The 24,408-nt window shown below is 48.4% G+C and overlaps 2 protein-coding genes across 2 annotated transcripts in view; both read right to left on the bottom strand.

Annotated features, from left to right (window-relative positions):
* Positions 1 to 24,408, bottom strand: part of LOC131559625 (zinc finger protein 345-like) — a 740,983-nt gene that overhangs the window by 399,335 nt on the left and 317,240 nt on the right. The gene's annotated exons all lie outside the window — the stretch shown is intronic.
* Positions 1,120 to 2,052, bottom strand: LOC131559839 (olfactory receptor 14C36-like). Its single transcript, XM_058808347.1, has one exon. It carries the CDS (start codon positions 2,050 to 2,052, stop codon positions 1,120 to 1,122), a length of 933 nt encoding a protein of 310 aa, XP_058664330.1.

Raw genomic sequence — 24,408 nt, 5'->3', positions numbered from 1 at the left:
AATGCTCAGGGCACTTTGGGGGTGGCTGCCAGGCAGCCCTTTCTCTGAGCAACAGCATCTGCAGTGGGACAGGAAACTCCCAGTTGATGGGAACAAACTTTCTGGCTGACAGCAGAGGCCAGGACAAAGCTGAGTGGTTTCCCTGGTGTCCCCCAGCCCTTGCTGGCCCCAGGGGCTAATGGCATTTGTGCTCCCTCAGGTTCATGTCCCCACACCAACAGCATGGGGGTGCTAACCCTGCTCTGTGCAATGCAAACAGGGGCTGCTGAGCCATTGCTGCCGTGTCTGTGCCTGCAAGGATGGGGCACCTGTGTGAGCTGGAGGAGAAGCCAGGGCTGCAGAGGGGGGATGTTGTTGGAAGCTCCATGAGGACACTCTGGGACGCTGCCCTGGGCTGTCCAGCGCACTGGGGATGGATCAGCCCTTGCTCTGCTGCTCCTTCCCATCTCCCCCAGGGCCCTTGCAGAGCCCCAGCCATGCTGTTTGCACCCAGCCTGCCCACAGCCAGCCTGGGGCTGCTCATGGGGCTTTTCTTTACTGAGCATTGGCCTGGGCGTGTTCTTGAGAGAGCCTGGGCAAGGAGCCTGGAGCCCCCAGGGCCTGGGCTGAGGCATCAGCGCTGCCCCGGCAGTGCCCATGGGCTCTCCCTGCTGCAGCCCCGGCACTGCCACCCCCAGGGCTGTGCCCGGCCCTGAGTGCACTCAGGCCCTGCAGCAACACCAGGGCCACCAGGGCAGCGGGGCAGGGCCACGGCAGCAGCACTGGCAACACCAAGTGCTGCTGCTGCTGGGCACAGCTGCTGGGCCAGCGCTGATCTGCCCCCAGCTCTGCACACAGACATTGCTGCTGCAGCTCCAGAGAAGGTAACAAAAGGGCATCTCTGCAGAAAACTCTGCTGGGACATCCTTTAGTTCATTTAAAGCCACTGAGAGCACAGCCCCTCATTGACACAGTCTGTGGGCACAGGGAAGGTGGAAAGAAACAAAATGAGAAATGTCAGAAGAAATGAAATTTTTTGTGGTCAGTATAAAAAAAGTAAAAATACAAACACAACCAAACCCAAAATAACTTTTAAAGATGAATTTGATTATAAGTTATTTGCAGAAATGAATCAGCAGTTTAATGTTCCTGAAAGCATCCAGTCATCAGTTTCCACACTGCAGCCTTGAGCTCCTTGTTCCTCAGGCTGTAGATGAGGGGGTTCAGGGCTGGAGGCACCACCGAGTACAGAACTGACAGGGTCAGATCCAGGGATGGGGAGGACATGGAGGGAGGTTTCAGGTTCGCAAATGAGCCAGTGCTGAGGAACAGTGAGACCACGGCCAGGTGAGGGAGGCAGGTGGAAAAGGCTTTGTGCCGTCCCTGCTCAGAGGGGATCCTCAGCACGGCCCTGAAGATCTGCACATAGGAGAAAACAATGAATACAAAGAAACCAAATATTAAACAAACACTAACAGCAAGAAATCCCAGTTCCCTGAGGTAGGATTTGGAACAGGAGAGCTTGAGGATTGGGGGAATTTCACAGAAGAACTGGCCCAGGGCGTTGCCATGGCACAAGGGCAGGGAAAATGTATTGGCTGTGTGCAGCAGTGAATAGACAAAGGCACTGGCCCAGGCAGCTGCTGCCATGTGGGCACAAGCTCTGCTGCCCAGGAGGGTCCCGTAGTGCAGGGGTTTGCAAATGGACACGTAGCGGTCGTAGCACATGATCGTCAGGAGGGAGAAATCTGCTCCAGTAAAGAACAGAAAGAAAAAGAGCTGAGCAGCACATCCTGTGTCGGAGATGTTCCTGGTGTCCCAGAGGGAATTGTGCATGGCTTTGGGGACAGTGGTGCAGATGGAGCCCAGGTCGCTGAGGGCCAGGTTGAGCAGGAAGAAGAACATGGGCATGTGCAGGTGGTGGCTGCAGGCTACGGCGCTGATGATGAGGCCGTTGCCCAGGAGGGCAGCCAGGGTGATGCCCAGCAAGAGGCAGAAGTGCAGGAGCTGCAGCTGCCGTGTGTCTGCCAAAGCCAGCAGGAGGAAGTGCCTGATGGAGCTGCTGTTGGACATTCCTTCACTCTGGGCATAGTGAACTGTTGAAAGAAGACACTGACAAGCTTGGACAGATTTCCTTGAGTCCATCCTATGCTCTTTCATTAGGAATCCCCTCAAAATATTTATCTTGTTTTGAAGGAAATTTTCTTTAATTTCTTTATTTTTGATTTTGGATTTCTGCTCCTTCTGAGTTACTGCTTTATCTTCAGCATTGCTCTCAGGCTGAACACTGGGGAGCCCAGAGGGAAAACAGGCTCGCTGTGCCCCAGTGCAGTCAGACCTGCTGGTCCCACACAGGTGCCCTTTGTTCATTTAACCTGTCTCTATTTCAGCATGATCGCACTTAAATCTTTCTTGAAAAATACTGTGGACTCTTGGAATTCTCCAGTTTAAAAATAATTTTATCCAAACCCTTCTCTCTTTCCCTATGCAGCTTAACAGGATGGGATACCAAGGGATGGTCTGGCTCTCTGCTGCCTGGAGTTGTGCCTACTGGGAGCTGTTTCTCTCTATCCAAGCCTTGTCCCTGCATGTGCTGCCACAGCCCAGCCCAGCCCTGGAGGCTCAGCTCTGCCCTGCAGACCCCTCCCAGCACAGGGCACTGCTCAGGGGCATCTCCCTGGAAGCAGGGCCTTAAGGGCAGGCCAGACAAACAGAGATGCTGCAAGCCAAGGTGCTGCTGCTGCTGTCTGTAGGGAGAGGAGAGTAAGGAGGCACTTTCTGACAGAGATCTGAGGCCCATCTGCTGATGCCCAGGCTGACAGTACAGGAGTCTCAGTGACACAGCCAAAGCTTACAGCCCCTTTCCCTTCCCTTTAGGAGAAAGCTGAGAGCAGCCCTGGCCATGCAGCACCATCTCCAGAGCAGGAGGAATCTGCCCTGATGGAGGTGGCTCCTTCCACCTCCAACTCCTCCCCTGCAGTGTCCATGGGGAGCTGCCAGGCAGGCTGAGAGCTGCCCCTGGCAGGTGGCACATGCCCTGGGCTGGCCAAGAGCCCTGAGGGCTGCAGGAGCTGCTCTGCAGGACAGCCCTGGGCAGCCCTGGCTGCAGCCCCAGCTTCACCCCGTGCAGCTGTCCCTGGCAGCAGGAGCCGTCCTGCCCTGTCCCTGTGATGGTGCCCAGGGCAGCCCTGCTCTGCAGCACATCCTCCTCCTCCTCCCCCTCCTCCTCCTCCTCCTCCTCCTCCTCCTCCTCCTGCTCCTGTGCCACAGAGAAACTGGGAGAGTCCTCCTGACACATCCCCCAGGCTGTGGGGTGCGCTGGCTTCAGGGGATCCCTCCAGGAGCACAGGGGACATTGCCCTGCACGCACACACTCACCATGCACAGGGCTGTGAAGATCTTTCCCCAAGTGAAATCTCAGCTCAATGTCTTCCCAATCCTGATTGCCTTCAGCCTGTCTCTGCCTGGCTCCTGTCCCCTCAGTGCCTGCAGGCAGAGCCCTCAGCCCTGCTGGGCTGGGAGAGGAGCTGGCCCTGGGAAGAGCTGTTCCTTTAAAGCTCAGCAGTAGACACAGCACAAGGACTTTAATGAGCCCCTCAGGGGTTTGGTGTTGTTTACATCAAACTCAGTCCCTGAGAGAGCGTTTTAAATAACTTCTCAAGAACTCAAAGTTAAATTGAAATTCAAAAGTTTCTAAAAGTTTAATAAGTCTCTCTGAGAAAGTGTCCCCAGGTTCCAGTTAGAGCAGAACACTGGAGGCAGTGAGGACAGCTGGGGACAAACAAGGCCAAGGTGTCTCTGGTGCTGAGCAAAGCTGGACGTGTTGCAGGAATGCAAAGGGCCAAGGCCTGAGCCCCAGCCCCTGGCCAGGCAGATCCTGTCCCTCCCTCCTTGCTCAGGGCTCTTCCCGGGATGGGCACTGGCATGTGGGGATGTAAAATGCCCAGGGCAGGAGCATGGGGCGGCCCCTGCCAGGCTGCTGAGCAGGGACGAGGAGGCAATGAGGCCCCAGGTCTGCAAGGGTCACTTGTCTCCTGCTCCTGCCTCAGTGCTTTCCTTTTTATGGAAAACAATCCTCTCTCCTTCCCAGGCACCCATTGTGGGAAAACAGGACTCCCATACTACTAACCAGTATGGTTAAGCAGAAGCCATTTATTGTTTACATAATGCACTTATTCATTCATTCTAACCCTACTGCATACACTGATCAGGCTCTTCTTCATTGGTGCCTATCTCTTGTCCATGTGTTCTGCACACACTTCCCAGAGTATGTGACTGGTTACAGTTCAGGTGGTACACAGCCCTCTGTTATTGAGTTCTTGCAGTCCTGGTATTTTGCTTCTCAGCCTTTTCTTTCTTCATTTAGCACAGTTTATGTCTTAGTAACCTTGATGAATTCCAGAGGGCTCTGATAAGAACAACTACAAGCAATATGGCTGGTGCACAATGTCGCCAAGTTGTTCAGATACATTGCTACAATTCCCCCTTCTTCTACTTGCACCAGCCAAACCCTTTTCACTGTATTCTCTACCGAGCGGGTCACCAATTTCACTATGCATGGAATAGCACAAAGCAATATAAAAATAACTACTAGTAATAACAAAGCTCCCTTTAAGATGTCTTTCAATCATCCAGTTATTACCCATTCCTCAAACCATTCATCCAAGCCCAAACCATTCATAGTCAATTTCTTCATGTTGTCTTCTAGTCGTTTGAGTTTCCTGTGAATGGAAGAGAGGTACATAAAACACATTCCTTCATAATTCTCACACCTGTGCCCATGTGCTAACAGCAAAAAATCTATAGCAGCTCTATTTTGCAGTGTGCCATGTCTAATATTATCTAAATCAGTGAGCATTTGATTTAAAATAGCTGAACTTGTTTCCACTGTGGGAATCCACAAAATCAGAGGGTTTTGGGAAAGTTGCAAAAGGCGGGCCTCAGAGACAGCAGAACTGTGATTAGAGCTAAGCAGTAGCCATGAGATAGATCAGCAGAAAAATTATTTTAAAAGTAGAAAAGCAAGGACAAATAGAACAATTGTCTGTGTATTAACACTTGTGTAGAATAACTCTCTAAGATACGTAAAAGTTTTTCTAGCAAGGTATTAGGAAGTTTGAAGCTTAATAATGGAGCTCTGTGCATTGTGTTTTAAGGCTTACAAGCAGGTATTGTATTCAAAATAAGCAAGCATTGTTTTAACCAAAGGTATGTGTGCTTATAGTGGTTGGATAGAACTGCTGTCAATATGCTTTTGCTTTGTGTGATTGGTCAAAAAACTTATAAATTAAGTTGTACTATTAAGTTCTTGGTTTGCTGCTTGGGATACGAGCTGCTGGCATCTTCGCATTGTCACAACCATGTAATGAGACTGATGCTGAAAAATAAAACAGCTCAAGACACATTCCACAGCAGTCCCGTCCTGTTTGTGGTTTGTAAATAGCCCCCAGCTCTCTCCCTTCAAAGGAGAGACTGTGCAAAGTACTTTACGTTATTTGAATTTCATGAATTCTAATATGATATATATTTCATTAATTGCTCTCAAAAAGAACCAAATCCCCCTATCTTAAGGCACTTTCATAACACCATGTACACACTCCTCAAAGAAAGACCTCCAGTACTTGACCAGAACCATGAATCTAAAATTATTGAAAGGACATAGCCTCTCATTATGTGGGGGACAGAATATGCTTGTGTTTCTAGAGATACTGGACCCCGGTGGATTCCCAGAAGATTTATCAGTCCCTACGTAGAACACAGATCTGAAGACAACCCCTCAAATGAACACAAAGTCAGCTCCCTGTCCCACCATGCCACAGAAGCAGCTTTCTCTTGGAGATGAAGAAAAAAGAAATTCATATATCCAAACATTGTGACAAGGACACTCATCGCATGTAGACATATCCCACTGATAACATCCATATCAATCTCAAATGCAGACACACCCCTCCCTTTTCCATCCCTCTACCAGTGACCATTTATCCCTACCCCTCCCTCTTTCCCCTCTTGAAACTACTCCTTTTACCCTCCCTCAAACTTCCCTTAAAAAAGAGAAGGGAGTGATTGGAAGGAGTTGGTAAGAACTATAGGGGGAACTTAATATTTAAGGATGTCTTAAAATAAGTCAACTAATGTGTGTTTTTACCATCCACAAGTGAAAACTAACCAGTGGGAAAGAAGAAGTATGATTCTTTCGGCCATACCCTCCAGGGCACCCTGCAGGAGTACCGATGCCACCGTTGCCATCTTTATTGTTACCAGTCTTTATCAGCGCCCTCATCCGTATCCAAGTGACCACCAGGTGGATCGTCCCTCAGCCAAAACAAAACATCTGGGTCACATTGGTGAAGTCATTAAAGCAAGACAATCTTTGCATGGCCATGGAAAGGGTAGATGATCCGCTCTTAACATGCCTGGTGGGAGTCTCCCTGTCACCAAATGACTGCCCATACGTAGGTATAAAACCCAACCCCTTGGACACCTGGGGCAAATGGACAACGATCCTCCCACGCCATGTCTCCACAGGATTTGCTTTTCCAGGCTCAGGATGGTGTTACGGGCAGTGGTGTGAGGCACAGGGTAGGTCTCCAGCCATCCAGTGGTGGCTTCCACCATGGTCAGCATGTAGTGCATTCCTTGGCGTGTCTGGGGCAGTGTGATGGAGTCAATCTGCCAGGCCTCCCCATACTTGTACTTGGACCACCGCCCACCGTACCAGAGGGGCTTCACTCGCTTGGCCTGCTTGATGGCAGCACACGTCTCACAGTCATGGATAACCTGAGAAATACTGTCCATGGTTAAATCCACCCCTTGGTCTCGTGCCCACTTACAGGTGGCATCTCTGCCTTGATGACCTGAGGCATCGTGGGCCCATCGAGCTGGGAACAACTCCCCCTTATGTTGCCAATCTAAGTCTATCTTTGGCACCTCTATCTTTGCAGCCTGACCTACCTGCTCATTGTTTTGGTGCTCCTTATTGGCTCTACTCTTGGGGACATGGGCATCTACATGGTGGACATTCACAGCTAGATTTTCTACCCAAGAGGCAATGTCTTTCATCAGCATCCCAGACTGGTTTTCCCCTATGCTGCCAGTTGGCCTTTTTCCACCTTCCCAGCCAACCTAACAGAGCATTGGCAACCATCCTCAAATCAGTATAAAGGTAGAGCTTTGGCCACTTCTCTCTTTCAGCAATGTCCAGGGACAGCTGAACGACCTTGAGTTCCTCAAGTTGACTTGATCCACCTTCTCCTTCAGTAGCTTGTGCAAGCTGTCGTTTGGGGCTCCATACGGCTGCTTTCCACTTCCAGTTCATCCCTACGATGTGATAGGAACCATCAGTGAAAAGAGCATGGTGTGCTTCCTCTGCTGGTAGCTAATTGTACGGTGGAGCTTCTTTAGCCTTGTCACTTACTCTGGATTCTCTTCATCAGTGAGACCAAAGTTCTCACCTTCCAGAAAGTTTGTAATTATCTCTAAAACCCCAGGGTGATTCAGCTTCCCAATACAGGCATGCTGTGTGATGAGGGCAATCCATTTGCTCCATCTGGGGTCAATGGCTTGGTTGTTAGTGGGAACCTTTCCTTTAAACATCCACCCCAGCAATGGTATTCAGAGTCCCAGGGAGGACTTGTGCTTCTGTACCAGTTAACTCTGAGTGTGACCATGGTCACAAAGGTTGCAGGTGAAAAGAGAGGCGAGAATGTTGACCTCATGTTCAGAAGGCTTGATTTATTATTTTATGATATATATATGGCTATACTAAAAAGAAATAGAAGGAAAAGTTCTCAGAAAGCTAGCTAAGCTAAGAACAGAAAAGAATGAATAACAAGAGCAAGACCCAGCTCTGCCGTGAGTGGTAAGTAAATCCAAACATCCACTGGAGACCAATCACAGATCCACCTGTTGCATTCCACAGCAGCAGATAACCCTTGTTTACACTTTGTTGATGAAACTTCTCAGCTTCAGCAGGAAAACATCCTAAGAAAGGATTTTAATGAAAATATGTCTGTGACATGTCACCTTTCTTTATTTAATAAATTAAAAAGTGTTTGTAATTTTCTCTGCTGTGCACATGCAGAGGAAAGAACAAACACCTTGCAGGTTATCTGTTGCCAATCAAAACCTCACTCAAGTGCTGGTGTGGAATGAACAGGGAATTTCTTCACCTGTAGAACATAGAATTCTATCAAATCACTAAAACAGTCTTACAATATAAGAAAACACAAAAACAGTGCAAAGAAAATTCAAGTCCAAGCAGCTGAGTTTCAGGAAAAGTCCATGGACTGAAGATGTTCCTCTTTGCCATCTCTGAAAGTCCTTTTTGGTCCTGAAACAGGCTTGCTGCAGGAAAGTGCATCAATAGTTATCAAAAGTGCATTGACAGTCATAAAACAATTTCAAACAGTTTTGAGTCAACTTCTGGAATGTCTTGGCCACAGCCCTTTATTGAACAACTTGGGGTGAAGCAAATTTTTGGCCCGTCAATGCTTCAGGGCTGCTGCCAGCTATTTCAACTCTTTTTATTTAATTGGGGTTTTTTTCTTTTTTTTTTTTTTTGTCTTCTTTTTTATTTTTATTTTTTTTTTGTCAGAAAGAGCAGCAGCAGCAGAGCAGCCCAAGACCCAAGAGAGGCCCTGGGGGGCCCTGGCCCACAGAAAGGCCGCCCAGGACCGGAAAGGGGAAGCAAAACCCCCAACCCCATCAGGAGGCCGGGAGGTGGCCCTGGCCCAGGGACCCGAGCCCAACAGCCCAGGCCCCACCAGCCAGGCAGGCTCTGCATTCCCACAGCCTGGCCCCACACTGCCAGAACAATGGCAGAACAGGTGACCAAACGCTTCCTTTCACCAAAATCACCGAGGCATGCCGGCAGTGGGGAGACAGAAGCTGTCCCCATAAACTCCATCTTGGGTCAGGGAATGATTTTTCCCCAAAGCAAGCAAGCCATGATCGCTTCCCGCTGTGCCCTCTGCCTCTGCAATACAGATGCAGAAGATGTGTCTCCCATCTGCCTCACGGCACCACCCCAACCTTCTCTGGCCTGGGGACCGGTGCCAGAACTTTCGGGACCCACCTGCCCCTCGCCGCTGGGGCGCACAAGGGGCAGCAGAGATGGCAACCTCCAAGGGACTATCCCCGAACAAACAGCTCCCAACCCGCTGAGAATGCTGATTTTGAACGCAGGCTGCAGGGCTGCACTCACAGCCAGCTGGCGAGCCACACCTCCTCCACGGAAGGAGAGACTGACGCCCTCTTCCCCTGTCCCAGCTCCCCCCGCAGGGGCAGCCCCGGGACAACCTGCAAAATTCGGGGGGGGAAGTCACACTGGGGGCAGGAGCTGCCATGGCAGCTGCCACCAGGAGCACTGGGAGCGCAGGCAGCTCTTAGGGTCCCGCAGGCTCGGTGTCATTGTCAGCAGCATCCTGAACTGGGACTGGCTCGGTGGAAGGCGGCCGGGGTGCCCGGGAACACGCCGCTGTTGTGTCGCTTGGCTCCGGCAGCGGCAGCGTAGGTGCACGCTCTGCCTCTGTGGGAGAGGCTGGCGGGCACAGCACAGGGTCAGCAGCATCTTCTTCTCCTGGCTCTGGGGTCAGCTTGGTGAAAGGCGCAGTCGCAGTCTCGGGTGGAGTGTGCACGGGCAGCAGTGAAATAGCCGGGGGGGGGGGCGCAGCGGAGAATCGCTGTTGCCTAGCAACATTGGCGCAGCTGTGAGTCGCGGCAGAAGCGACGCCGGATCGCCGTTGCTTAGCAACAGCAGCGCAGCCACAGGGAGCGGTGTTTCTGAGCTCTCCGGCACAGGCATGGAAGCCAGTGGAGGCAGGACCGCCCGGGGAGGCGGCTGTGGGGCGGGCCAGGGAGGTGGCCCCGCTGGCCCAGCAGGCAGGGCCTCGGAGACCGGTGCCGCCCCCATCTCTGAGTGGGGCGGGGTCCAGGAGGCCGGCCGTGGCGGGGCCTGCAGGGCTGCCAGGGGCGGTGCTTGCAGCACTGGCCAGGGAGGCACCGCCCACTCCCATCACCCCAGAGAGAGAGAAGTAGGGGGAAAATATGGCTCCATCTGAGCATGCTCCGAAAACGCAGAGAAAAAAACTTCGGCCCTGGACAAGGTCTCACCCCCCCGCTGGGATGCAGGGGAGCTGGGAAGCAGCAGATCATCCCCCTCCAAAGGGTCCTGTCCTGCTGGAGTTGGGGGAAATGGGGCGAGCCCGTTGCAGCTAGCAATCTAGGGAAAAACAGCTGCTCTCCATTTCAAAACTGGAAACAGCATCCTAAATGCTGGATAAATCCAGAGGTATCCAAACCCACGGTCCAAAACAAATTGGAAAATGGAGTCCATGCACTCCGATACGAACACATCGAGTGCATACATCACATTCGTAAAGAACCCAAAGAGCTTTGCCCATTGAAAAAACTCATAGAAATCTGTCTCCAACAGGAGAATTCTATCCTCTTCATTCCATTTGTGCCAGAGTGAAATAAGCGTCTCCTCTGAAAGGGAGAATCGAACCTCCTTCTCTATGGAGGAAGTCCTCCACATCAGCAGCCACAAACTGCGAATGGCTGCATTTTCAGGGAGGGAAAAACCAACAGTACCTTGTACCAGGGTCCAGCACTCCCTGGCCATCTGCATTGTGCTGCTAGGCTCTCCAAACATCTTCCTGGAGGCTTTTCAGATGGTTCTCTTTGTGGTAAGCCTTGCTGTGAACTCTGTCCAAATCAGGATCTTCAGTTCTTCAGCTCCTGGCTAGAATCCACTTTTGTGGTCACTTGTGAAGCAACAATCAATGCCACACATTCAGGGTTTACCCAGTGCAGCAAATGCTCCTCTGGGATCTCATCAAGTGATGACTTGTCCTCTTCAGACGAGGGGTCACCAATTGTGACGGTGGTCACAAGGCAGGAGGAGAGAGGTGAGAATGTTGACCTCATGTTCAGAAGGCTTGATTTATTATTTTATTATATATATATAACATTATGACTATACTAAAAAGAAATAGAAGGAAAAGTTCTCAGAAAGCTAGCTAAGCTAAGAACAGAAAAGAATGAATAACAAAGATCTGTGTCTCAGCAGAGAGCGAGACCCAGCTCTGCCGTGAGTGGTCAGTAAATCCAAACATCCACAGAAGATCAATCACGGATCCACCTGTTGCATTCCACAGCAGCAGATAACCCTTGTTTATACTTTGTTGCTGAAACTTCTCAGCTTCAGCAGGAAAAAATCCTAAGAAAGGATTTTAATGAAAAGATGTCTGTGACATCTGAGGCCCCTTGAACTACTTCATAGGTGGCCAAGATTTCCTTCTCTGTTGGAGTGTAGTTGGCTTCGGACCCTCTGTAGCTTCAGCTCCAGAATCCCAGTGGTTGAGCCTGAGTCTCCCCAGGCACCTTCTGCCTAAGGTTCAGGACAAGCCATGGTTCCCAGCTGCAGAGTAGAGCATGTTCTTCACCTCTCGTCCTGTCCTGACTGGGCCAAGGGCTACTGCATGAGTGATCTCCTGCTTGATCTGGACAAAGGCCTGTTGCTGCTCTGGGCCCCAGTGGAAAGTGTTCTTCTTGCGGGTGACCAGGTATAGAGGGTTCACAATCTGGCTGTACTCGGGAATGTGCATTCACCAAAAGCCTATGGCACCTGGAAAAGCTTGTGTTTCCTTTTTGCTGGTTGATGGAGACATCGCGGTGATCTTACTGATGACCTCAGTGGGAATCTGACACCGTCCATCTTGCCACTTTACTCCCAAGCACTGGATCTCTTGGGCAGGTACTTTCATTTTGCTCATCTTGAAGGTGAAGCTGTTTTCCAGCAGAATCTGTATGATCCACTCTCCTTTCTCAAACACTTCCATTGCTGTGTTCCCCTAAAAAATGATGTAATTGATGTACTGCAGATGTTCTGGAGCCTCACCCTTTTGCATTGCAGCCTGGATCAGTCCATGGCAGATGGTGGGGCTGTGCTTCCACCCCTGGGGCAGTCGATTCCAGGTGTACTGCACGTCCCTCCAGTGAAAGCAAACCGAGGCCTGCATTCTGCAGCCAGAGGAATGGAGAAAAATGCATTGGCAATGTCAAGAGTGGCAAAGCACTTTCCTGACTTGGACTCCAGCTCGTACTGGAGTTCCAGCATGTCCGGCACAGCAGTGCTCAACAGAGGAGTCACTTCATTCAAGGCACGATAGTCCACAGTCAATCTCCATTCTCTGTCAGACTTGTGCACAGGCCAGATGGGACTGTTGAAGGGTGAGTGGGTCTTGCTGACAACCCCGTGGCTCTCCAGCTCACGGATCGTTCTGTGGATGGGGATCATGGCATCTCAATTTGTTCAATATTGCCAGCGATGCACAGTCGAGGTGACAATTGGCACTTGCTGCTCTTCCACCCTCAGGAGTCCTACTGCAGATGGGTTTTCTGATAGTCCAGGCAAGGTGTTTAATTGATTAATGTCCTCTACCTCTAGAGCAGCTATTCCAAAGGCCCACCTGAGTCCCTTTGGGTCTTTGTAAAGCTGTTCCAGAGGAAGTCTATGCCCAGAATCCAGGGGGCCTCTGGGCCAGTCACAATAGGATGTTTCTGCCACTCCTTCCCAGTCAGGCTCACCTCAGCTCCCAATAGGGTCAATTGCTGTGATCCCCCTGTCACCCCAGCAATGGAAACAGGTTCTGCCCCCACATGTCCCGATGGTATCAGGGTACACTGCACACCTGTATCAACAAAGGCGTTGTATTTTTGTGCTCTGATGTGCCAGGCCATTGGATCCAAACTGTCCAGAGGATCCAGTTTTCCCCATGCCTCTTCCTTCCTGGCTAGAGGCAGGGCCCCTCTAACCCTGGTTATTATTTCTTTCCTGGGCATACATACTAGAGGTACTTTCAAGGGAATCTGACAGATCACACCTGGTAGCTTGGTCATGGAACCTTCATTTTGGTGGAACTCTTTGGTTTCCCTCTTTGAGTTGATGCACTTGTGCTGCCAGGACAGAAGTGGGCTTCCCATCCCACCCTCATATGTCTTCCCCATGGTCACACAGGAAGAGCCACAGGTCAGCCCATGGGGTGTACCCTCTCTCTCTGGCTGGGGGATATTGGTCCCTGACTTTGGGGCCTGTGACTCGCACTGGTGCCATATAGGAACTGTTTCTCTTTACCTCCTCCTTCATCTCCCTCCTCTCCTCTCTGATCAGGTCCTTGATCTCCAGAAACAGAGAGAAACAGCAAGTGTTTCTCACAGCAGCGTGTGAGAATTTTTAGGGTATTGTAGGGATGCGATAACTTGTTAAGTATAAACAATCTGCAGGTGGTGTTCTTCTACTTCGTCTTTCTGTTCTTCTCAAGAACAGTGTAATGTGTTTTTGTTAACCAGCCAAACAAATAGAATAAATCATCTCACTCCATAAAAACCACAAGGTTCTCTTGAATAAAACTGGGTAAAATACTTCCCACTAGAAAACACTTGCAGCTTGATGGTGATCCACAGTTCCCAGTTCAGACCACAGGCAGTGCCAGCAGTCACCAGTTTGCTGCCTGCTCTGTGCAGAGCTGGTGGCTGTGAGTGGCAGAGCTTTGGGGTGAACAGGCTGGTGGCTTTTTGGGGCACACAGAACCTTCCATATCTACTGCTTTGTCCCCACTAGAGAGAGGATTTTCCTAGAGAAATACCTGGAGAGTGGGAAGGATGAAGAGCAAATCATTCCCTGCCAGTGGATGCTGTGCTTGTTGCAAACACAAGTTACATCTGGTAGGAGTCCTTGCTGTCAACCCTCAGGGATTCCAGGCTGAGATCAGCTCAGCTCTGTCATTTGCCAGGGGAGTGAGGATCAGACTCCACCACACCTCCAGAGCTGGGGATGAGTGGGTTGAATCACATCCAGAGCCAGGATGAGGAATGGGTGGTGTTTTGTCTTGCCATGCACAGCAGACATCCTAATTTAAAGCTGTGCTGTCTTCCCAGATTCTGCTTCTTCCTCTGAGAAGACCCATCCATTTTGATCCTGTTCCTTTCCACCCATCCCTCTAAGGATCTCCATTACTGGAGCAATTGGCACTATTGGATCAACTTTTGATGTGATGAGCAGTGGATTTTTGTAGTCAACATGCCAATTTAAAGTGCCACAAATAAAAGATCAATTACTTCTTTCCTGGAGAAGAAATTAAGGTAAAATCTTTCAATGTAATGGGCTGAGTGTACAAAGCTAAAGAGGTAGAAGATTTAAATGAGACTGTCTCCTGAGAGGATGTGTTTTTAATGTAAAAGTCACAAAAACAACCCAAACAGTGAGAGAGCATCACTTGAACTGCACCTCTGTCAGTAAGGGATGGATCCCTCCTGTTCTTTCTCCTGCCTGGGGCACCTGTGTGGGGCTAGTTGTCCCTGTCATTTACCTTTTGATTGCACAACCATTTCTTAGAAAACAGTTGGCTCTTCAGACCCTCCTGGGCATTCAAGTGAGTCCAGGAGATGTGGGGGTGAGCTGACAAGTGGGTTTGGATGGTCCTGGCTGTTGGGTGTTGCTATGTTTCCTGATGCTGGTCTCCAAAGCAATCCCTGGCACGCTGCTTTTGTGGAAGGCAGAACAGCTCTGTGCTTGAAATTACCTGTTCTGGGAAATGCAATGAATTTTCTGCTAGGAGCTGCATGTAAGCAGGGATGGAGCCTGAATTAGGGATCTGCCCTTGTGGGGATCCCTTACACTGACACAAAGCTCTCTGTGCCTGTCCAGAGGGCTGTCACCCTATAGAAACATATCACTTCAGGGCAGGGAGGGGGACTTGACATCACAAAACATCAAGGGAAAAACATCGAGGCAAATTCTCCTTTTCTGGTCAGGAAAACCAGGGTGTGTGCTGTGTTCCACGAGCAGCAAACCAATTGCTGAGGGATTTCTGCTGGGAGATTTGTGCTTTATGAAATTCCTGCCAGTGGCAGAGGGCTGGGGAGATGGAAATGATAGCGCTGTCTTCCTCCCCTCTGCTGCTTTAATTGTTTCTAATGATTTAATAAGCAGCACTATTCTTCCCTGCAGCAAACACAGGTGGCATTTTATTACCTTTATTAGGGCCCCTGTTTGGAATTTCTTTGCTGTATTTCCTTCTTTGCAGGCTTGGTCCAAAACTTGGAGAGGTCAGTGTAAGAACTGGACTTTGTGCTGTCAATATTCTGAGTGTTGAGCCAGCACCAAATCCATGCAATTTTATGGGAAAGAAATAATAAGGACAAATGACATGATTTAAACAAGGAAATGCTCTTGGCTTTGGCATTTTATGTGCACACCAGGAGAGAAAGAGCAAAGCAGGTACAAACTCCCAGTACTTGCAGAAGAATAAATGGAAATAACTTCCCGTTTAGGCTGGGAATCAGGAGAAAACTTAACACTCATCAGAAGGGTGTTGAAGAGGAGCAGCTGCCTAGTGACAGCAGACAGGTGGAGAAGTGAAACCCCAAATTAAAGGCTTTTAATGTGGAGTTTTTTGGATGTTGGGATCTTTAGAAGCAGATTTTGTGAGTCCCATGGGCAATGGAGGTGACTTCCCAGGGGAGCATCCCTGTCCCATGCCTGGGATCTGCTGCCCTGGTCCCACAGAGTGATTTGGGTTGTACCTGATGGCTCAGCGGAGCTTGGGGAAATGCCTCAGTGTTGGTTGGATTTGAATGGCATTTGGGTCAAATCGAGTTTCTCCTCTGAGGGATGGAGTCTTGACCTCTCACAGGTTTCGTCTGAGTATTTCTTTAATCTGTCCCCCACCCCAAAACCCCCCAGCAGATCCCCTTCTCCTGCCACTCTGTGTCTCCCACAGCTGTGATCCTCAGAGCTTTTCCCTTACACTAAAAGAACTGGAAATCGGCTGGGTTTTGTTAGCTCTTGGCAACAAAATTGTCTCCTATTATGCAGCTCAGGGGAAAAGAAACCTCTTCCTCCCTTCAGTCTGCTGCAACAAAGTGTTTTGTTCCTCTTTGTGAAGAACCAGGAAGAAACATTTCTTTTTAAGATGAGGGAGCCCAATTCAATTCCCTTATCATTCTGAGCAAAATAACCCAGTTATTTATGTTGAAAGTCACTCCAAAATTTTGAAGAGATATTTTTAGAAAATATTTCTCTTGGTGACTGATTATGAGTGGGTATGGGAAGAAACTCTTTGCATTGAACCACTCAAAGCAGTAATTTCTTCCCAAAGAGTAGATGTAATTCCATTTTTTGGGTGAAAAAAAAAAAGTAGTAGTGGGCCAAAGGATCTCTATTTGCTGCCAATGACTGAATTAAATGCACAGGGTTCCTATCAGCTCTGCCAGACAAAACGTTGTATTTGGGTTATTGGGGGTTTTGTCAGAAATCTTTGTAGCATGAATAGTTCATGGACTTATCTCTGCTGGCTTCAGCCATTCCTGCTGTCCATCATATCTTGCTATTATAAGGCAGCTCTTTTCATTATGTTGTCTTTTAATTCAGATATCTGAGCCTTTTTCTACTTCTAGTCCCACTTTTCAGTAGGACAAACATTTTCACATTATCGGTGAATGTATTCAGTGGTGGCCACACTAGTAAAGGCAAGGAGCTGGCAGGTAATAATTTATGAAACTTTCTATAATGGGAAAAAACTCAGCATTCAATTTCCATCTCCTTAGAAATCTCTATTTCTTTTCTTGTCTCTTGTGCTCTTTGTGGCTGGTCTGAGTTTAGTGCTTGGAAATGCAATTAGATGGATTCCAATCCTTTTGAGAGAGAATAATCTTTTACACAAAGCCAAATAAATTTAACTTTCCAATATTAGAGCAGTTTGACATCCAGGTTGGGGACCTGGCAGTGGTTAGTGCTTGGCCAGCCTCAGAACACAGAGTTTGTCTGATTTAGGTCCAGCCCCTCAGGGTGCTCAGGAACAGGGGTTCCCCACAGCCCAGCGCACCCTCCTTAGCCCTGGGCTCCCAAGGGCAGAGCCATGGCTGAGGCTCTGCAGGAGCAGACGGGCTCAGCCCTGCTCCAACATGGGATCCCATGGGACAGGGCACGCTGGGATTTGCCCCTGCAGCTACCAGGTGTGTCCAGAGAAACTGCAGGGAGGGGGTGACCTCTGTCAGTGGGACCCCTCTGTGCACAGGTGCCCCCACTCCTGGGGTGGCTGTGCCAGCTCCCCCAGGGACCTCCAGCCCAGAGAACCTGGAGCAAGTGGAAACCACAACTTTGCAAATGCTGCCTGTGCCCAATGCAAATGGTAAGAGAACAGGGGTGTGAAAAAAAAATTGTTTCTTACAGAAGAACATCAACAGCAATACAGAACACTTTAACAATGTAAGAACATTTGTAACAACAACAATCCGTAGAACGTATATACATAAGAACCTATCTAGCTAAAATATATGAAAGGCATTTGTAGAAGATAAAACAATTCTACAAGTCTTAAGTCCTAAATCCTATTCCTAAAGACAAAAAAATGTAGAACATATGTACAAAAGGGTGGCATCTCTGTCCGGAATGTTCATCAGTGCTGGAAGAGAAGCAGGTGCCATGGTCACTGCAGTCAGGCCCAGAGGGCTCTTCCATGTGTCCCCAGGTTGGCACATGTGGGCAAAGCAGGACTCTGCTACCAGAGCTGAGCCTGGCTGGCTGTGGGATGGAGCTTGAGTGGCCCAAAGTGAGCACAGGACAGGCAGTGTGTGGCCACCAGACTCCAGTTCGCGAGGTGCCATGTCTCTGCACAGGGACCAGCCTAGCTCCAGCCTGGCAGCAGGGGACCCACTCTGCCTGTGGGGATCACATGCCTATCCGGCTGCTGGCATTGGTCTTCATCCCAAAATCATCTCCTCTTCCTCATCTTTTATATCAATGTCCATGTCCTCAATGTATTCTTCCATTTCCACTTCCATCTCCTCCTCTTCCTCATAAACATCCACTTCCATTTCCTCTTCCACATCCACCTCCATCTCTTCTTCCATATCCATATCCACCTCCATCTCTTCCTCTTCAGTCTCTTCTTCCTCCATTTCCACGTCCTCCCTTGTAGGAGTCTGGACATCCACCTCCATCTCTTCCTCTCTGTCCATGACAGCCTGCAGAGGTGGAAAAACCTCAGAGTGGGGTCCCTGTCCCACACCATCCCCACAGAGCTGCAGCCTACTCGGGCAGCTGGAGGTGTCCACCTCCATGGAATGGCACCATACCTCCCTCAGTTGACAAATGAGACAAAGGATAAACGTGAGCATCCTGAAGTGATGGATGACAAAATCCAGGCACCAGGGAGCTCTCAGCACTGATGGGAGTAGCAGCGGGCAGGTGACAAGAAGGGCGGCAAGAACGGTGATGAGGGTGAGCAGGAGTGCACCGAACGGTAGGCTGACACAAGGGCCAGTGGTTGAGTTGTGCTCTGTGCTGGGTGGTGGCAGTTCCAGTTGGAACGTGGGAAGTGACATCACAGAGATCCCAAGATTCCAGGGTCAACAGAAGTGGTCACTGGGGATCCCTGAATGGTTGGCCTTGAAACGGACCCTGAAGATCATCTTGTTCCAAGCTGAGCAATCTTCCCCCAGACCTTGGGGGAGCCCTGTTCCCAAGGATGGGGCATGCAAAGCCTCTGTGCCCAGCCTGGGCCAGTGCCTCACTGTCCTCAGTGTAAAACAGCAGCTTCCTTAGATCCAGCTTCAATCAATCGGCAGTTGAAAGCCATCCCCCTTGCCCTGTCACCACAGGCCCTGTTGAACACTCTGTCCCCTTCTTTCCTGTGGGACCCTCCCAGTCCTGCACAGCCACAGTGGGGCCTCCCAGTGTCTCCTCTTTTCAGGCTGAGCATCCCCAGTGCCACTTGGACAGCAGTCAGTCAGATCAGGGGATGTCAAGGCTGAAGGGTAGCAAATAGCATCAGGAACTGAGAGATGGAAGCTTTAGACCCAGATTTGCCTCTAAATGTACAAAATTAATAACAGTGGAGGGAAAGATGGTGGGACACTGGTTCTAACTGGTGAATTTTATTTTTTTCTTCTTTTCTGTCATGCTGACGGTTTTTCTGTTTGAAAGGAAGCTTGGCACAATGTCCACTGTCTCCTCCATTTGTGAAACACCAAGCAGAGTCTGGGCAGGCTGATGATGCAGAGCAAAACCTGCAAATATACTGGTGATCCTGAGTCTAGAGATGCAGCTAAACCCAGCCAAAAGTAATTTCTGGAAAGTCAAGCCTGGTTTACATTTTCTTGAGTTTGGCTATGCCAACTTAAACCAGTCATTTATAAAAAAAGCAAATAAAAAGCTCAAACCAAAACAGACAAAAACCCAAATAAACAAACCCATGCAAACCAACCAAACAAATAAAAATCCCAAATAAAACCAAAGGGAATGAGGAGTTAGTGTTAGTTGTGAGGATATCACAGCAGGCAAATGGCTGCTTCCCACAGGATCACCATAAAAAGCCACATAAAACAGCTGCTCCAAAATATACCCAACAGGAGAAAAATAAAAAGTGATAGATGGCAATTTTGGGGGCAGCTCCACATTAAGGTGAAGGATGAGCAGTGGTTCAGATCAGCATTCCCCACTCTCCAGGCTGCTGTTTGCTCCTGATGAAAGACCCTTGCAGGACTGTGGCCCCTCTCAGTGCAGTGTAAATCATCCCCACAGCTCTCAGCTGATCCACTGGCATTTCCAGAGCAAGATCCAGGCACAATCCTGAGCATCTGTGGAAGATCCTGAGCATCTTCATGCCTGGAACTACAAAACAGCTCAGGCTCTCCCTGGACTGGGTTTTCAGGGGAGGTTTCCATATGCCTGTGAGATCTGTTCATCCCTCAACACATCTGACTTGATGTACAATGATGCATTTTTGTTCCTTCCTTGTTCCTGTGTGCCAGTGAGGAAGCATCCATGTGAATGGAGGATGTTGTGCACAGGAACATTTATTCCTGGATTGCCATTTTGCTTCACTGTCACTCAGCTGAACATGGTCCTTTTCTAAGAGGGACTTAGAAGAAATGTGTAGGAATTTTGGCTCTGAGAGGAGCAGAAAGCACATTTTCTACACCCCATTCCCAGCAGATGCAGTTTCCCTGGCAGACCAGTGATTGCCATTCATCTTCCTGGGAAGATTGTGAAGACATTCAGAGATCACAGGTTCAGCTGGCCTTTGGCTTTGTGTCCCTCATTTCACATGGCCAGTTTCAAGGGCCATTGAAAGAGGCTCATGTTTGCCTTGCTACCCAGAAGTGCTGGAGTTATTTCCAGGAGAAAACAAAAAATTGATTGTCCTCTAGTGTGGTAGAAATCCCACCACAATTGTGACTCTGTGAGCAAAGACAGCCTGTGCTTTTTGGGGCTGTAACAGCTGAGAGTGTGGCACAGCAGTTTTTATATTATTTTTAGAGTGCTGAAAACATTGTTCCCTAAACAATCTTTCTCTTCTGTCTTCTATCATAAACTGTAGAACAGAGAAAATGGAAAGGAGCAGAGGTTTGTTTAAATTGGCTGGGGTTTAAAAAAGTCTTAAAATAGTGTCAGCTTGATGCATGATACTTTAGATATTGGATTAGTAGCACCTATTTCATCCCACCAGAGAGGTGGGATTGAAGACTTCCAACAACAGAAACACTAGATGTGCAAGAGCTGTTTTCCACCCCTCACACAAGTGTCTTGCTGTACTATTTTAAGCAGCTCAGCCAGATATATTAAAATATTGCTCCAAACAACAACAGAATGAAAATGTTCCACCAAATGGGGAAAAATAAGAAAAGTGGGCGGCAGCCCTTTCTGAAGAGCTCGTGTTGATTTTGCAAAGTTGGATGCAAACAAGGTTTGCCATATTTCTTTCCTAGAAAAATGTAGATATTTAATAGAAATCTGTGTCTGAGGCTGCTAAATTGGGTATGATTTTAGATCTGGGTGGAGCAGAACAGGTTCCAGAGAAGCTGTGCTTGGGTCACCTTTGGAAGTGTTCAAGGCCAGGTTGCATGGGGCTTGGAGCAATCTGGTCTAGGGGAAGTGTCCTGAGTACGGTGAGTCCATGGAAAGAAACTTCTGGTTTTCCTGAGATGCTGCCTTTGCAAGGGGAGCTCACAAACACCCCATAGTTTGAAATGCTCTGAGCAGAACCCAGCTGTGCTTTCTTACAGGTGATGAGGGATTTTCACTTGTATTTTATGGGGGATTTTCAAAGGGCAGTGCAAGAGTATCTGAGTGTATTTGACAGGCAGAGAGGGCCAGTGTGGCAGCAGCTTAATGCAATGGAGCTTTTCCTTCTGTGATCCTGTATAACCCGAGGCACTCTGGGGCTCTTGGACCCGGCAGCTGGACAAGTTAATCATTGTAACAAGTGATAAATTAACCTGCTCCACTCTCCTCAGCATGGCTGTGATGAGCATTAAGTAAACCAGCGAGCCCTTGCCAAGGTGGGAGCTTGTTCTTAGCCAGGGAGGAGGGAGAAAATATTGCTTGGAGTAAATAAAGCAACTCTGCTTCCCCAGGAAGAGGAAAAGAAGTAATTAAATATGTGAGTGCTGCATGGAATAATTTGCACAAGGATATATCTTGTCTGCTATGCAGGAATGTTCCCAATCAATTATGCTTCTCCTGACCTTTATTTTTCTGTATTTCTACCACATCATATAAGTGCCTCTTGATTTAAAAAAACCAAAGCACCTTGTGTGGAGGCATTTTTTTCCTTTCTTCAGAGTGCCTCTTTCTTTTGGTCCCTCCAGAGCTCTCACTTCGTTTCTGCTGTTCTTTGGAGCACAGGCTTACCTCTTTCCTGATCCCCTGGGCTTGTTTTGCCTCTGGGTGTCATGAACACTATTAATTGTGGATTTTTTCTCTCCATCTTAAATCTGTCTCTTCAAGTGGTTTACCTTCATTTACCTGTTCGAGTGATGGATTTTTCTCACCTTTTATTACTTAGTGCTTTTTCTTCATTCTCTAAACCCAACTTCTCCCTTGCCCTGTGGCTGTTAGATGCCATTATAGGAGCATTCATTCTTTCTCTGCTGCTTCTCTCGGCTTTCACAGGGAGCTGAGAGCTCTTTGGGGTTAAACTTGACTCACTTCAGTGCCTTCCTTGATGCTGCCTGTGTACTTGGACACTTTAAGGGAATAAAGTCTCAGTGTGGAGACTACAGCTGTGAAATAATGGCTCTTTTGAAGAAGACAAGAATGCTGTTGTCAATCTTTCCAAGGATAAACTGAGCACCTTCTTTTGGGGAGAAACAGGCTCAGCTCAGCACAGAGGTGGCTGATGCAGGTACCCAGGTTTGGAGGGAAGTGTGCAGCTCCTGGGGGTGTGTTTGTGGGGGGCTGTAAGGTTTGTGTGGGGTTCTTGGAGCAGTGGGAAGACCCCACTGGGAGATGCACATCAGGAAATGGGTGCACAAAGGGCCTGAAGTGTGACCAGCTTTGGTGAAGGTTTCCATAGGAAAAAAAAAATTTTACTGGGATTTTGGGCAATTTGAAGCTCCTTCTCATATCCTTTGCCTGATGAACATTCCCCCTCTGCAAGAGCATGGGGAATCCTGAGCTCACACCATGAAAACCCCTGATAATTATAAATTTTTTTCTATTTTTCAATGTTGTCATCCCAGCAGGAGTCAGAGAAAGAGAACATGTGTGACCTGCCTGTCTTTGACTTCGTGACAAGAACAATGCCATGGGGAAGCTGGTCAGAGGAGCATCACTGCTCTGTCCTTAATTTTCCTGCACAACTGAGGATGATTGAAGAACCAAGGCACAGCCAAGACCTTTCCTCCTGCTGTTGCTCATCAAGCAATCAGTGCCTCATCACACCTCAGCTTCAAACACCTCGTTTGCATCTGGCTGACCTTGACTGCCCTCCCTGGATGGGAAGATGAAGAGGTGGAAGTGTCAAAGATTGGGATTTTAGGGGTGAGTTGTGAAATAGTGTCTGGGGCAGGCTGATTCTGTGGAAACATTGTGTGCTGTGCCATGGAGGATGAGAGTAAATGGATTAAACAGGAGATAAAAAGGGCAAGGTACCTGGTTAGCTGCTGATGAAGAAAATGTTGGGAAAAAAAAATACATGTAAGAAATATGTCAGAGATGGTCATTAACTGCCTTGCAGGGTCAGAGCTCCTTTAGTAATTGGCCATGTAGTGAATACTAGAAATTATTTAAAAAGTTCTTAAGTGACTGAGGGCTTTTAGTGAATGGTTGGGGGAAACAAAGGAATAATGTTTCTGTCAGAACTTTTATTATAAATTAAGCATCATCCTCTTTCTGAGATAACAGCTGCTTTGATTAAACTGAAATATCCCATGGAGGTCTGGGGTAAGTCAGTGGTCAAAGCCACGATGGTGGCCAGGTGGAAGGGGGTCCAACAGAAGAGGAACACAGCCAGGACTATGAAGACCATGATGGTGACTTTCTTCTTGGCTTTGTCCAGGGCACTGGCATTGGAGTTCAGGTGCATGTTCCTCAGCTTGAAGAGCATCATGGTGTACAGGATGCAGAAGGTGGATACTGGAATGGCAAAGCCAAGGATGCGGAGAAAAGGAATCTTGCGATTTCAATGGGGCCTAATAGAGGAATCTTTGGTGCATATCCCTGCCCTTGATGGCATGCCATGCCTTTTGATGGCTTTGACTTTGGGAAAGATTTTTTTCTTTTTTTGATTGTTTTCTGAAGTGTCCATGCCATGTCCCTCACATCTTGCCCCCTAAGTTGTGTCTTCCTCCTTGACTTTTTCCCCCGCTTTTGCAACATCTGTGAGCTTAGTTTTGGCATGTTTTGGTCTTTTGCACTGTACCTGATATAATCCCGGGCCATTTTCTTACAGTCACTAAATTTCCCAAATTTTCTGTTTTTCTCCTCCAATTGCAATTCCTTTGATGGTGTCTCCATTCCACCGTGTTTGTAGGTCCTTCTTTTCTGTTTTGGCCTTCAGTGGGGATCAATTTTGGCAAGCTTTGCTGCATGTGCCTGCACTTGCTGGCATATGGCCTGCCTGCATTTTGATGGCTTTGACTTTGGGAAACATTTTTTTCTTTTTTTCGTTGTTTTCTAAAGTGTCCATGCCATGTCCCTCATATCTTGCCCCCTAAGTTGTGTCTTCCTCCTTGACTTTTTCCCCTGCTTTTGCAACATCTGTGAGCTTAGTTTTGGTATGTTTTGGTCCTTTGCAATGCAGCTGATTTCCTCACAGCCTATTTTTTGAAGACAGTAAAATTCCCGATTTTCTGCTTTTTTCAATTGCATTGCATTTGAACCTATCTCCTTTCCAGAGTGTTTGGAAGCCTTTCTTTTGGGATTCGCAAGATTCCGTTTTCCTTCCTGACATTAAATGAAATTTCCTTTAGTGAAGGGAAAAGGAATCTTACGATTTCAATGGGGCCTAATAGAGGAATCTTTGGTGCATGTTCCTGCCCTTGATGGCATGCCATGCCTTTTGATGGCTTTGACTTTGGGAAACATTTTTTTCTTTTTTTTTGTTGTTTTTTGAAGTGTCCATGCCATGTCCCTCATATCTT

The sequence above is a fragment of the Ammospiza caudacuta genome, chromosome 7, assembly GCF_027887145.1.
Source record: "Ammospiza caudacuta isolate bAmmCau1 chromosome 7, bAmmCau1.pri, whole genome shotgun sequence".
NCBI lineage: Eukaryota > Metazoa > Chordata > Aves > Passeriformes > Passerellidae > Ammospiza > Ammospiza caudacuta.
This window is presented reverse-complemented; position numbering and strand designations above follow the sequence as displayed.

Bases quoted from the DNA above. Each gene is read 5' to 3' on its own strand.
- LOC131559839 (XM_058808347.1), bottom strand. From the start codon at position 2,052: ATGTCCAACAGCAGCTCCATCAGGCACTTCCTCCTGCTGGCTTTGGCA.